General features: G+C 41.3%; 1 protein-coding gene across 1 annotated transcript in view; it reads left to right on the forward strand.

Moving 5' to 3' along the window:
• The window catches only part of Top1 (DNA topoisomerase I), an 80,748-nt gene extending 69,704 nt beyond the window's left edge, over window positions 1–11,044 (forward strand). Inside the window, exons 15-21 of the mRNA XM_052184172.1 lie at window positions 695–880; window positions 1,644–1,712; window positions 2,343–2,457; window positions 4,076–4,203; window positions 7,252–7,346; window positions 7,638–7,787; window positions 9,731–11,044. Of these exons, the coding sequence (XP_052040132.1) occupies window positions 695–880; window positions 1,644–1,712; window positions 2,343–2,457; window positions 4,076–4,203; window positions 7,252–7,346; window positions 7,638–7,787; window positions 9,731–9,833 (846 nt within the window). The 3' untranslated portion in view covers window positions 9,834–11,044. The remainder of the gene's footprint in view (window positions 1–694; window positions 881–1,643; window positions 1,713–2,342; window positions 2,458–4,075; window positions 4,204–7,251; window positions 7,347–7,637; window positions 7,788–9,730) is intronic.
• Window positions 11,045–13,234: the final 2,190 nt, after the last annotated feature.

Here is a 13,234-nt window from a genome sequence, read left to right on the forward strand (position 1 = left end):
GTTTACAGGTGTAGGGTAGAGATCAGGAGTGTATAGGTGCTGTGTGACTTATAATCAAATTTAGCCCAGTAAGAAAAGTAGATGTGGATACAAAGAAAGAGGCATGTTTGCTATTGAGCAGTCTCTGTAACAGGAGGATCTGCATAAACTGAACATTATTGGTTTGTTTGTTCTTTTTTTAAATAACTGTGATGCTCAAGCTTTTTGACCAGAGTCTATACTGCAAAAGTACTTATTTTATGTAAAATCCAGCATAACAGATTAATTTATATAAAATTAAGTCAGAAGTTGCACAAAAGTGTGGTTTATGACAATTGCAGTTTGAAAAATTGCTATAGAGGTCAGTTTTTTAGTGCTCAAAGATTTTTTTTTTTCATTTTACACATATTTTAACTAGGGTTTGAATTCACACAAAATTGATAATAGTTTTTAATCTGACTGTTCTCATGAAAACATGTTCTCATTTGTTGCCTTGTTATAATTTTTTTTTTCTTTATAGCTCTACTGTAAGGATAGAGTAGAGGAACTTGGACTAACATTGTAGAATCTGAGTTTCTAGGTTATATAGACTGATGCTCCATCCACAGAATTAAAGGCTTCTGGCTTAGGGTTTCCTTAAGATCATATATGTGGTCTATGTTTCTTCACTGATGCTCATCTCTTTCTGAACATCCCTATTCCCTTTCCTACACAGCTCGCTCTGAGAGCAGGCAATGAGAAGGAGGAAGGAGAGACAGCAGACACTGTGGGTTGCTGTTCACTTAGGGTGGAGCACATCAATCTACACCCAGAGTTGGATGGACAGGAGTATGTGGTGGAATTTGACTTTCCTGGGAAGGACTCAATCAGATACTATAACAAAGTCCCAGTTGAGAAACGAGTAAGTTCATGTGGCCTGTGCTTCTGGCTGGCTCTTTTTACTTGTTTGTTTGTTCAGCAAATATTTATTGAGGGCTTTTGTATGCTCTGCATTTTGATGGGTTCTAGTAAAATTGATCTCAAAGAAAGAAGAGAGATACTGCTTGGTGTATTGTGTGCCTCATTTTGGCACTGCCCGGCAACCTCTGCTACATTGCTGGGAATGTGTGGCCATCTCTGGAAACAGAGAGTCTGCAGAGAGTTAGCCTTTACATCAAACTCAATGTTAAGATTGAACCCAGCCACTTTAGTGACTTAAGCACATCACAACAGCTGCTGGTTATGTTGTGCACTTGTCATCTTGTGCATTTTCTTAGCCCCAGGCCATTTCCCAACTGAATAAAATGGTAATCTTTCAGTTCTCAGTCTCTGAGCCCATCTCTGTAGGCCCATGAGATGCGCATATAGGTACTTACTACTTTAGCCCATTAGATAACAGTGGGTACCAGTTAAATTGAGCAACTAGAGGAAGTATAGGTTGGCTATAAGGGAGTGTTTTTGTTCTTAGGAAGTAGATGCCAGGATATTTGGTGCTGAAGGGCTACAATATGTACCATAAATGGCTCAGAACTGATACTTAGGTATTTATGTAAATTTACACATACAGAGCAAGAATTTGGGTATAATACATATAGGTTGCCTTTATGCCTTTTCTCTATTTTAAAAGTTACTATGAGTTTGAAATTATTTCTAAAATTTTTTAAAATAATAATTTGACTTTTTAGGTTTTTAAAAACTTACAACTATTTATGGAGAACAAGCAGCCTGAGGATGATCTTTTCGATCGACTTAATGTGAGTAAACACAGGGCACTAGGCTGAGTCCAAGTCAATCTCAAGCTCCTGGTGTTAAGAGCTGTCAAAGGATATTTGGATTGTCCATTCAGTCCAGCTTGTCCTGTGACATTCTATATATCCTTCCTCCCTTGGGGCACTCAGACACCTGTAACCAGAAGCAGACCCTCCCTCCCTCTTTCCCTCCCTCCCTCCCTTACTCCCTCCCTCCTCTCCCCTCCCTGCCCTGCCCCCTGTGGGCAGTGCTGTGGATTACTACCAAAGCCAGAGAGACTTGAGCTTTCCATGTACCTTTCCCTCTTTCTTCCTTCCTTTCGTGAAATGCTTCATTGCCTCTGCTACAGACCTAAGACTTTCACTTGCTTTCTTTACTAGGAGAGATATTTATAAGAAAGAACAAATTTGTTGTTTTGAACTTAAGATTAAAGTACTTTATAGAAAGGCACTGTACAGTCCTGTATTCTGGAACTATTTTCCCTCTTTGCTAAGTTCCTCCTTGAACGATAGAACAGTAACTGACAGATGGTGGCAGCACTGGCACAGTGACTCCTAGTGCTCACTGTAAGGAAAAAGGTGATTTGGCGTTTACCTCAGTTCCAATATCCTCTTTGTTGCCTTGGTTTTTTGCAGACTGGTATTCTAAATAAGCATCTTCAGGATCTCATGGAGGGCTTGACTGCCAAGGTGTTCCGTACCTACAATGCCTCTATCACGCTACAGCAGCAGCTTAAAGAGCTCACGGCCCGTAAGTAATACTCTGTAGGGCTGTCCTTAGGGTGGTGCCAGAGTCCTTCTCTTCATTCTTTTGTAGAGGCTTAGCTATCTAAGAAAAACTAAGGCTTTTCTTCCCACTGCAGCCGCAGATTCTAGATTAATCTCATAGGATACTGACCAGCTTTGCATCTGCTATAAAAATGTTTGTGTTTTATCTGTGTTACTTACAAGCTCACAGGGTATAGACAGTGCTGTTAAATTGGGGAGGGTAAACTTGTCATGGTTACCAGAAAAATGTAGTAGTAAATCTTTTTCCAAGTTGTCGTTGTTGGGTTTTTTGTTTTGTTTTCTTTTTGTTTTTTGTTTGTTTTGTTTTTTGTCTTCATAAAAGTATGTACTAATTACCTCTGGGACCTTAGGACTTCTTTTCCTCTCCATTTAAAACAAATTCTCACACTGTAGCTAAAGGCTGGCCATAATTCATTATGTTGTCCAAGCTAGTGAACCTTCTGCTTCAACCTCCCCATAGCTGAGATTATAGGCAAGAGCCACCCTTCCTGGCTCCTGCCACCTGAATTTCCACTGTCTTCTGCAAATATATCAAATAGTCTTAGAAGAGCCAGAGATGGTATGCTGGAGTTCAGTAATTTAGGATTGGTTTAAATAGTGGCTAAAAAGCCTGTATGAGGTGGAGGCAGCCCAGCGCTTGGGAAGCAGAGGCAAGCAAATCTCTTAAGTTTGAAGCTTGCCTGGACTATAGAGCAAGTTCCAGGACCCTGTCTCCCTCGACCTGCCTTCCAATAAAAAAAAAGTCAGATCCCTAGAACTAGAGTTATAGGTGGTTGTGAGCCAATACACGAGTAGTAGAAACCAGACACAGGGCCTCGGCATGAGCAGCAGGTATTTTTAACCACTGAGCCTTCTCTGCAGCCCCTGCAATATAGCTTAGGAACCCTTCATCTCATTCTCCTATAGTCATTTCTTCTAGTACAGCTTTTTTCTGTAGGCTACACCTTGCAGGTAAGTGGAAGACAGGGAATAAGGAAAGCACCATAAGGGTCTGAGGTTTGGTTTTTTGTTTTTGATATTTTTAAGATTTATTTGTTTTGTGTGAATACACTGTCGCTGTCTTCAGACACACCAGAAGAGGGTATTGGATCCCATTACAGATGATTATGAGGCACTGTGTGGTTGCTGGGAATTGAACTTACAACCTTCTGGAAAGTAGTCAATGCTCTTAACAGCTGAACCATCTCTCCAGCCCCCTACTTACGAGGTTTTTAAGAAACAACCAAAAATGTAGATTTCCCTGTAATGTTATAGACAAACTGGGTACAGTAGTTATAGATATTTAGGAACCTAGTAGTTTAGAGACCACCTGGACTTCATAATGAGACCTGGACACAAAATCCAGTAAGGTTAAAGAAAAAAAAAGAGGCTCAGAATTCCTCTTGTGACAGAAACTCATTCAGGCTTATGTAGAATTTACTGCCTTTGACTCAAATGTTGACCTTCTGCCTTCAGAGAAACTTGATTTTGATAAGCTAAAGGTCTGTATAAACATCACAGAGATGAAGTCCTTAGAAGACATTTCATGTGTATATTCTTGGTATACAAATTGACCCTGTTACTATCATATTTCTTTGTAGCTGATGAGAATGTACCAGCGAAAATTCTGTCTTATAACCGTGCCAATCGAGCTGTTGCAATTCTTTGTAACCACCAGAGGGCGCCACCAAAGACCTTTGAGAAGTCAATGATGAACTTGCAGTCTAAGGTATGGTGGTCATGTGTGATATCTTCTGAAAATGAGAGGCTTCTGGAATCTGACTTAGTGTGGCCTGAGAAAACAGCAGGCTAATCTGGGTCTGTTTGGAAAGAAAGAATTTTTTTTTCTACAAGTAACGGATGGAAATAATTTGATAGTATCATAGTGTTTGTTGTTTTATCCCAAAATATTTGTGCTGGAGACACAAGTTCTGTATGAACCAGTTTCTGTTTTGAAGTGCTAACTTCCATGTACCACTGAATTGCTAATTGTTGTCCCTGTTATACTTGACGAAATGGAAATAAGAGTGCAGCTTCATGGTAGAATGTTTGCCTTGTGTACAGCATGCTCCGGCTCTATCCCTAGCATGACAAAAATAGTCTCAGTGATCTGGCTAAAAAGCATGACAGGAAGATACACCTCAGTGGTGTATTATGTTTAATGTTTAAAAGATGGTGAAGCAGTGACATTCCCAGTCTCCTGATCCTAGAGCAACTGTTTACCTCTGTTGATGTGTGTCATATCTGACTGTGTCAGGGTCGTGCCCTATTGGGAGAGACTGATACAAGAACAAGTTGATGTTGTTCACTGCTGTGCAACTCTTCTTCCTCACTCAGCACAGTGCACATATTCATGTTAAAACAGGCACACAGGGTTACAATGCAAAACATTTATATTTAAAGACAGTCTGTGGCATGGGTATAAGTATCCTCATTTAAGATCTTGAGATGGTCCTAATAATTATGAAGTTTAAGACAGTGATAATAAAAGTCTCATTTCAAGAGTTCTACAACACTGTAATGCATAACAAGAAAGTATTCAACATCTGTTGGCAATAGTCACAGGATAAGTTATATTTCTTTGGGTTCGGGTTCTTGCCCACAGTTAATTAAAGAGGAAATAATAATTGTCAACTAGAGAGTGACCAAAGTACAGATATATTTTTTAATCCAAATTTATGGAACTCTATACTTGGACATTTACTTTTAGAAACTGCTTTGCAGTGAAACTTAACACATATTTTCAGGCTCAGAATATTCTCCTTTTGAGATTTCTACAAGATGAGAACACAGGCATAATATATATTAACCTATAGCTACAACCTAGAGGCTTTGATTTACCCGGCCTGAAAGGATCTCCAGATCCACAGTGAGTGAATGTCGATCACAGACCTCTCTAATCTGTGCAGAGTCAGCAAGCTGAGAACACACCACAGAATGCCCACTTTAGCATGTGCCCTTGCTTTCCCCTGATGGATGGAGATCCTGATACTGTTTACTTTCTTCATGTGTTGTCATTCCAAGCCCAGAATAAATAAATTTGAGTACCAGGTTCTGTTTACCCAGTTCAGGAGACCCATCCTGGAGAATGAGGAGGTCATTGTTGTGCTTGTTCTGGAACCACTGTTTGAACAGCTCAGGCTGCCTGCCAAAGAAGCCCTCCACGTGTAGGAGCCTTCTCCTGGGTGTCCACAAAGTCAACACACGCCCAGTTGCCTAATCAGTCAATGGAGTCTTTGAGAGAATTTGACAGAGCTTGCCAGTTTAGCATTCACAGAAATGGTTGAGACCATGATGTGCTGCATTTCTGGCCTAAGAAGCATCTGCCTGTGGGGGCTCCAGTACTTTTGTGTGAAAAGCCAGTTCCAGTAATTTTGAACAACACAGATATTGGAAGGAAGCCACTAACAGTAAACATTTCATGATTCTCTCACAATGGTGAATTGTTTCTAATCTTGGGCTGCATTTTATGTGTTTTGTTTTTTTTTTCCCCTGGCAGGGTAGAGGGTGGCAATGGGTGTGGTGTTTGTCTAACAATTTTTAGGCTTAGTCAACAAAGTCCCAATGTGTGTAAGTCAACATCTATTTACTCTGGCATATTCTCTTGAACTCATAGGTCATCAGGGCACTGACAAGGATGGGATTCTTTAGAATCCAGCAGCACAAACTCACCAGTATTAATTAGCTCCAGGATTATCATATTGCTGTTTTTAAGCCACACCCAAAGCAGAACTTAGGTTTTCAAGGCTTCAACAAGCAGGAAGGATGATGGAAGTGTTCTATCTCTTTCTTGTAGCTATGGATTCCATAAGATTTCCTTTGGGGAGGGAAAAAACTTCAATTGATGCTCTTATTGAATGATGACTAATTTTCTTCTCACTTTAGATTTCTCTACTTTCTAAAATAGTAAGCCATGTTGAGGCAATTCTTAATTGATGCCTACTTGCCAGTTTTTAATTTACTGGGATATCCTCTTTCGTATATCCTTTCCCAAAGCTGGCAATTCTTTCCCAGACAGATTTGGCAGACTGTGGGAAATGATCTGGGCTTGCTTAGCAAATATGTGTATCTCTTATAATAGTCTCAGAAGGAATGCTAAGGGCCCAGAGTGGTGTCCATGCCTATAATTTCAGCATTTGAGAGTCAGGGGCAGGCAGATCTCTGTGAGTTTAAGGCCAGATTGGTCTACAGAGTGAGTTCTAGTCTAGCAAGGCTACATAGTCAGACCCTGTCTCTTTAATGTTTTTTGTTTTGTTTTGTTTTTTGTTTTTGTTTTGTTTTTTTGAGACAGGGTTTCTCTGTGTAGCCCTGACTGTCCTGGAACTCACTCTGTAGACCAGGCTGGCCTCGAACTCAGAAATCCACCTGCCTCTGCTTCCCAGAGTGCTGGGATTATAGGCGTGCGCCACCACCTCCTGGCTACCCTGTCTCTTCCAAACTAACTAGCTAACTAACAAATACTAAAGCCTGGCATAGGATTCATTTGAAAACAGCTGTCATCTGGGTCCTCCTCTCTGTTTAGACTCTAAAGCCAGAGTGTTTTCCTGAGAGGTTACAACCAGATTTCCAGGTTACTCTTACAGAACCTTATATTGTTTAAAGTTCACTGAAGAACGTAAATGAGCAGCAGACAGCAGCTGGATTGTTTTCTGCAGTCACTATCCATCGTTGTTTTCATAAAGCCTTTTTGTACTAGAAAACACTGACGGTTCCCAGAGCCCTTTTCCCTCTCCAGCTCATTTTATTCCTAACTGTACTGCCGTTTTTCTCTGTCTAGATTGATGCCAAGAAAGATCAGCTAGCAGATGCTCGAAGGGACCTAAAAAGTGCTAAGGCTGATGCCAAAGTCATGAAGGATGCAAAGACCAAGAAGTATGTATCTGATACTGTACCAAGGGCTGGGTAAGAAAGAGAGCAGTTGGTATCATCGCTCAGAGGCCTGAGTGGGTGGCCTAGCTCACATGGTCTCATTATGTAGCCTTGGCTATCTTTGATGTTACGGTCCTCTTGACTCCAGGATAAACCACCATACTCAGCTGTTTTTCAAAGATTTCTTGAGGAAATTTTCCATGATTTTTTTTCCTTTAAGCAGTATATGAAGATACTTGTTTCTTCTTATCCATAGGTCAGTCTTAATGTATAATGATTCTGCCATTCTTCCAGGGTAGTAGAGTCAAAAAAGAAGGCTGTACAGAGACTAGAAGAGCAGCTGATGAAGCTGGAGGTTCAAGCCACAGATCGTGAGGAGAACAAACAAATTGCCTTGGGGACCTCCAAACTCAATTACCTGGACCCTAGGATCACAGTGGCTTGGTAAGCATTAGGCCTGTGTAGAGTTCCTACTGTTGGTTAAGGAAAAGCAGAAAGTCTTTGGGAGTATTGCCAGCTCCCTCAGGCCATGTCTAAGTTCACATTTCTTCTAGGAGAGCCTGTAGCTCTGGTTGCTGAGCCCTGTCTACAGGTACAATGAAATGTCCTAGGTGCCTCATGGACACATTAGTGTAGGAGCCCATGCCTGCAGAAGCCAGAGGAGTACATCTGGTACTCTCCTAAGTCACATGTCTAATCACAAAGTAACCTGGTCTTGGTAGTGCATGCCTATAACCCAGTACTTAGGAGGCAAAAGCAAGATTATCAATGCAAGTTTGAAGCTAAGTTTAAATTAAAAGACTCTGTTCAGAAATAAATAAAATAAGAACAAGTTCCAAAAAACACAAAGAAGGAAGAAAGGCATCTACAAAGGCACGTAGATTCTCTATTGTGCATAGATACAAAGTTCCCTCACTCCCTTTTTCTTTCACACACACACACACACACACACACACACACACACACACACACACACACACATACACACACACACACACATACACACATACACATATATCCTCCCTATTTCTGCTTCTCCCTCTCCATGTAGCAGGTCCCATTGCACATCATCAGGCTGGACTAAAGGAAGGGAAGCTTACACACACCTGGGGACAGCTTTAGAGAACTGGTTCAGTTCATTGGGGAGAACAGAGGTTATTTAAACCTTTGGTGGGTAAGTAGGGGCTATCAAAGAGTGTACATCACTGGCCAGTGCCAGGGTGATTCGTTGTATGAAGAAGAAATCCAGATGCTACTGAACATGACCTTTTAAGGGGAAAAAAAGTTTAACATGGCTACCAGTTACATAACCACATCTGGTGAAGCAAAGGGGAAGGATGGGGGAGTGAAATAGCATTGTCAATCTCAGGATGAGAATTCAGGGTTTGGACACACCTCAACCCTACTCTTGCTCCAGGCTTGCTTTCCATGGCCCCACACAGTAGCATCCAAGCAAGTGGATCATTTCTAAAGAGGTTTAATTAGCTCAAGTCATTGAATTCTAGACCAGAGACCTACCTTTGTGCTTGTGTTGCTTTTTCACTAGAGTGTATGTGTGTGTGTACACTTATTCATACCACAGTGTATATGAGGCATTTGCAGACAGTTTGGCAAGAGTTAGTAGATTTTCTCCTTCCATCATGTGGGTCCTGAGGATCATACTTGGTCTTCAGTCTTGGTAGTAAAGCTTGCTGTTCTGGTTGGTGTTTCTATTGCTGTGATAAAAAACCATGACCTAAAAGCAACTTTGGGAAGAAGGTGTTTGTTTCAGCTTACAACTCTCTGGTTACTGAGGGGAGTCAGGGTAGGAACTTAAAACATGTATATGGAGTCAAGAAATGAAATTGACCACCACAAAGGAATATTGGTTACTGGCTTGCTGGGTTGGAACTTCTCACATCAGTTAGTCAAGAAAATGCTCTGTTGACCTTCTCACAGGCAATTTAATATAGGCATTTTCTAGACTGAGATTCCCTTTCCCCAATAACTGTAGCTGTGTCAAGTTGAACAACAGCAGGTCACCTACAGAGGCATCTTACCATTCCCTAGATTTGAGAAGCAGTGTGATGGGGGTGGTCAAAAGTATGGGCTTCAGACCAAACTGCATAGTGTAAAATTCCAGCTGCACTTTCTAGTGGCACAAGGCCACTGCTTTTTACCATCTCTGCATGGTTGTCACCTAAAGTCTACCTTGTTTGTATATCAAAGTAGTAATGCCTCCTTTAGAGATCTCTGTTGAGATAAAAAATGAGGTGATAAAAAAAGTCCTTTGAATATTTTGGTGCATCAGAAAACTCTGGACCCCTTCTGGGTTATCACTGAGCTAGACTAATCTCCTTTGTTGTCTCCATATTTACTTATTTGTTTATTTTTTTTATTTTTTGCAGGTGCAAAAAATGGGGGGTCCCAATTGAGAAGATTTACAACAAAACCCAGAGGGAGAAGTTTGCTTGGGCCATTGATATGACTGATGAGGACTATGAGTTTTGACCGGTCTCGGCAGGGCTTCTGTGAAAAGGAACAGTGTGGTTTGGGAAAGATGGAGATAAACTGAGCCTCACTTGCCCTCACACCGAGGGAGAGGCCGCAAGTCTTAACAAACCAACATCTTTGCAAAAAGATAGACCTGGAGATACTATAAGGGAGAGCTGAGCCAGTTGTCCTATGGACAACTTATTTAAAAATATTTCAGATATCAAAATTCTAGCTGTATGATTTGTTTTGAATTTTGTTTTTATTTTCAAGAGAGCAAGTGGATGGGAATTTGTCAGCATCCTGCCAGGCAAATTCAGTTTTGCTGCAATGTTTGGATTCTCTCAGCTACTGTATGCGGAAGTCTGATTATATTGGTGCGTTTTTACAGTTAGGGTTTTGCAATAACTTCTATATTTTAATAGAAACAAATTCCTAAACTCCCTCCTCTCCCCTATTTCAGGAATTTAAAATTAAGTAGAACAAAACAAAAACCCAGCGCACCTATTACAGCTGTCATTCTATCGTCATGGGAATCAGTTTTCATTAAACTTGAAGCAGTTGTGACATCGGCAGTGTTTTGGTTCAGACACCTATTCACAGAAAAGCATGATGGGAAAATATTTCCTGACTTGAGTGTTCCTTTTTAAATGTGAATTTTTATTTCGTTTTAATTATTTTAAAATATTTAAGCCTTCTTCTTGATCTTAAAGATCGTGTAGCTTGGGGTTGGGGAGGGATGAAGGGCGAGTGAGTCTGAGGATAATGAAATAATCAGTGACTGAAACCATTTTCCCATCATCCTTTGTTCTGACCATTCTTTGTACCCTTTAAGAGATCCATCTTTTTCTTTGGAAACCCCAGTCTTTCATTTGAAAGATTTTATTGTATAAAAACTTCCACAGGTCAATAAATTTAGAGGAAAATGAGCATTTGGTCCAAGAAAAACAAAAACAAAACAAAACAAAAAGGAAAAATAATCAAGATTTTTAGGGCTTTTATTTTTTCTTTTGTAATTGTGTAAAAAATGGGAAAAAAACATAAAAAGGAAAATTTTAATGTGAAGACTTTTTTTTTGCTATAATCATTAGTTTTAGAGGCATTGTTAGTTTAGTGTGTGTGCAGAGTCCATTCCCACATCTTTCCTCAAGTATCTTCTATTTTTATCATGAATTCCCTTTTAATCAACTGTAGGTTATTTAAAATAAACTCCTACAACTTAACGGAAACTTAGCGTCTGCCTGTTTGTGAATGAGGCCCCAGGCCAGAGTAAAGGCTCGCTACTGAGATTTAGTGCAGTTCATGGTCTGTTCATTTAGGTCAGCAAGAGTCGGTCCCTCCCAGTGGGGAGATGGTATAGGCTTGACCTGGAAGTACATCTGTCCTGATGTGAAATAGAGTATCAGAGTCTCCATCCCTAAAGATAGTCCCGGAAAGTGAGGGATGTATATTAACCCTGTAAGAGCTGCCTAAGCCCAGTGTTGGCAGCAGGACGGCCTCGTTTATTTGGGAAACAATTGTAGAGGGCTTTCCATGTGTACTGAACAGAAGCAGAGCTTTCTTTCGTGGTGAAGCCTCCAGTCTGTACCAGATCTCAGAAGCCTCTTAGATGGAATGAAGACTCTACATTGATTGGTTGAAGGAGTAAACTGTTAACCATAACCAGCTCAGACCTCTGGATACCCCAAAGTAGCCACAATCCCTACCAAGTGTTCCTTCTGTTACCCTAAATCTGAAATTCAAGATGAAAAGGTGAACTACAGGTATGAATGGGTCACCAATTGAAGAGCCTACACCTGAGCTTGCTGGCATAAGCAGTCTATTTAGAACCACCTTCCTTAATGGTCTCAGCTGTCGCTGATGCTGGGACCACAGCAGCAAACTCTTGGTTCCTTGAAGCTTGAACTTCATTGGCCATTGAAGGCAGCACTTACTCCTGAGAATAAAAACAGTATATCCATCACTGTTTGGAACCAAGAACATTCTAGCTAGGTGTTTCTGAATTCTATAGTGCTGCGTTAGCCAGATGGAATGTTAAAACAGTACGTCTTTGGTAACCAACCGATACTCTAGCTGGTAAGAAATGAACCTTGGTTTTGGGACCTGATAACAACTAGGTTGCCAACACTAGGCAGATATAGAGCAGAAAATAGTGCCTACCTCTGGTAAGCCCCACCTGCCAGGTCTTCTCTGATAAGAGCAAGTATGTGTTGCTCAAGATAACACAGCAAATAGCAAAGTGCATTCCAGGCAGTGATGTCAGGCCTCTACTAAGGAAAGCTACAGAGCAGGGATTTCAGCTGATCCTGACTGGGACTGAGAAGAGGCTGCCAAGCTTGGGGCAGCAGTGGGCTGTAGGGGAGCTGATGAGTGGTAGAAGTAAATAATGCTCTAAAAGATGCTTGTGCTTGGAGAATGGGAGTAAACCTGTCATCCTTGACCGGGCACATCCCAGTCCCATCCATATGCAAGAGCAGAAGCCAGATGGGCAGCATTTGAGAAATCCCTTTCTGTGGGCAAAGGGGAGGTTTGTATGTGGCACCCAAGCTCTGCATCCCCCACACTCTTGGCATCTGTGCAGCAAGTGCACCGTCCTTTCCAAAAGCTGGGACCTAACAACCAACAATGAAAAGAGACACTTCACACCCCCAGCCTTTCCAGCCACCCCCCCTCTTCCCCTAGTTTCACAATCAAGTTCCTGCTATGAGTCACCCACAGCACTGTCATTCCCCCACCCTCTGCGTCCAGTGTCTACCTCAGTCCCTCCCTGACCTAACCCTGGTCACCAATGACCAAGCAACAAGGAGAGAAGTGCAGTTCTTCATTAACCATTTTGCTTAAGCCGTCTTTAGGCGGGATTGAATGATGCTTCTGTATATGGCATCTTTATATGCCATAAACCCAGCATCCTAATAAGTGATTTTTAGTAACTGCTGACACGTTCATCCATCATCATGGGTCAGTTTTAGATCACCTTTCATCCCTCACACTCATTTGCAGTTAATCTGCACTCCCATATGTATTCTTCACCAGTCTCTAAGGTTTACTCTCTAAACATGTCTTAGGGACATTTTATTTGAAAGGACTCAGTATAGGACCACTCCTAAAAATGCCTCTCTGGCTCCTATAATGTTGCCCAGTTTCACTCTGATTTCTGTCAGGCTATTTGCTGATACCTTTAATGTAAGGTCTGTAGCTGCTTTGGTTGTTAGTCACTCCTGAGCTCTGCTTCACTGTCAGCCACACACTTCTGCAGGATATCCACAGAAACCCCTGGAGGACAGCTCAGGACTTGCTATTCTAAGTCTGTGGGGGCCTGGGTTTCCTGTGTGTGAAAAGCACCACATTTACTGAACCAGGTAGTCTCAGCCTTTGGTTCCTGTCTTCCAATCTCATGTCTACTAATCTGTCAACTTTGA

This window comes from Apodemus sylvaticus, chromosome 5 (assembly GCF_947179515.1).
Source record: "Apodemus sylvaticus chromosome 5, mApoSyl1.1, whole genome shotgun sequence".
Taxonomy (NCBI): domain Eukaryota; kingdom Metazoa; phylum Chordata; class Mammalia; order Rodentia; family Muridae; genus Apodemus; species Apodemus sylvaticus.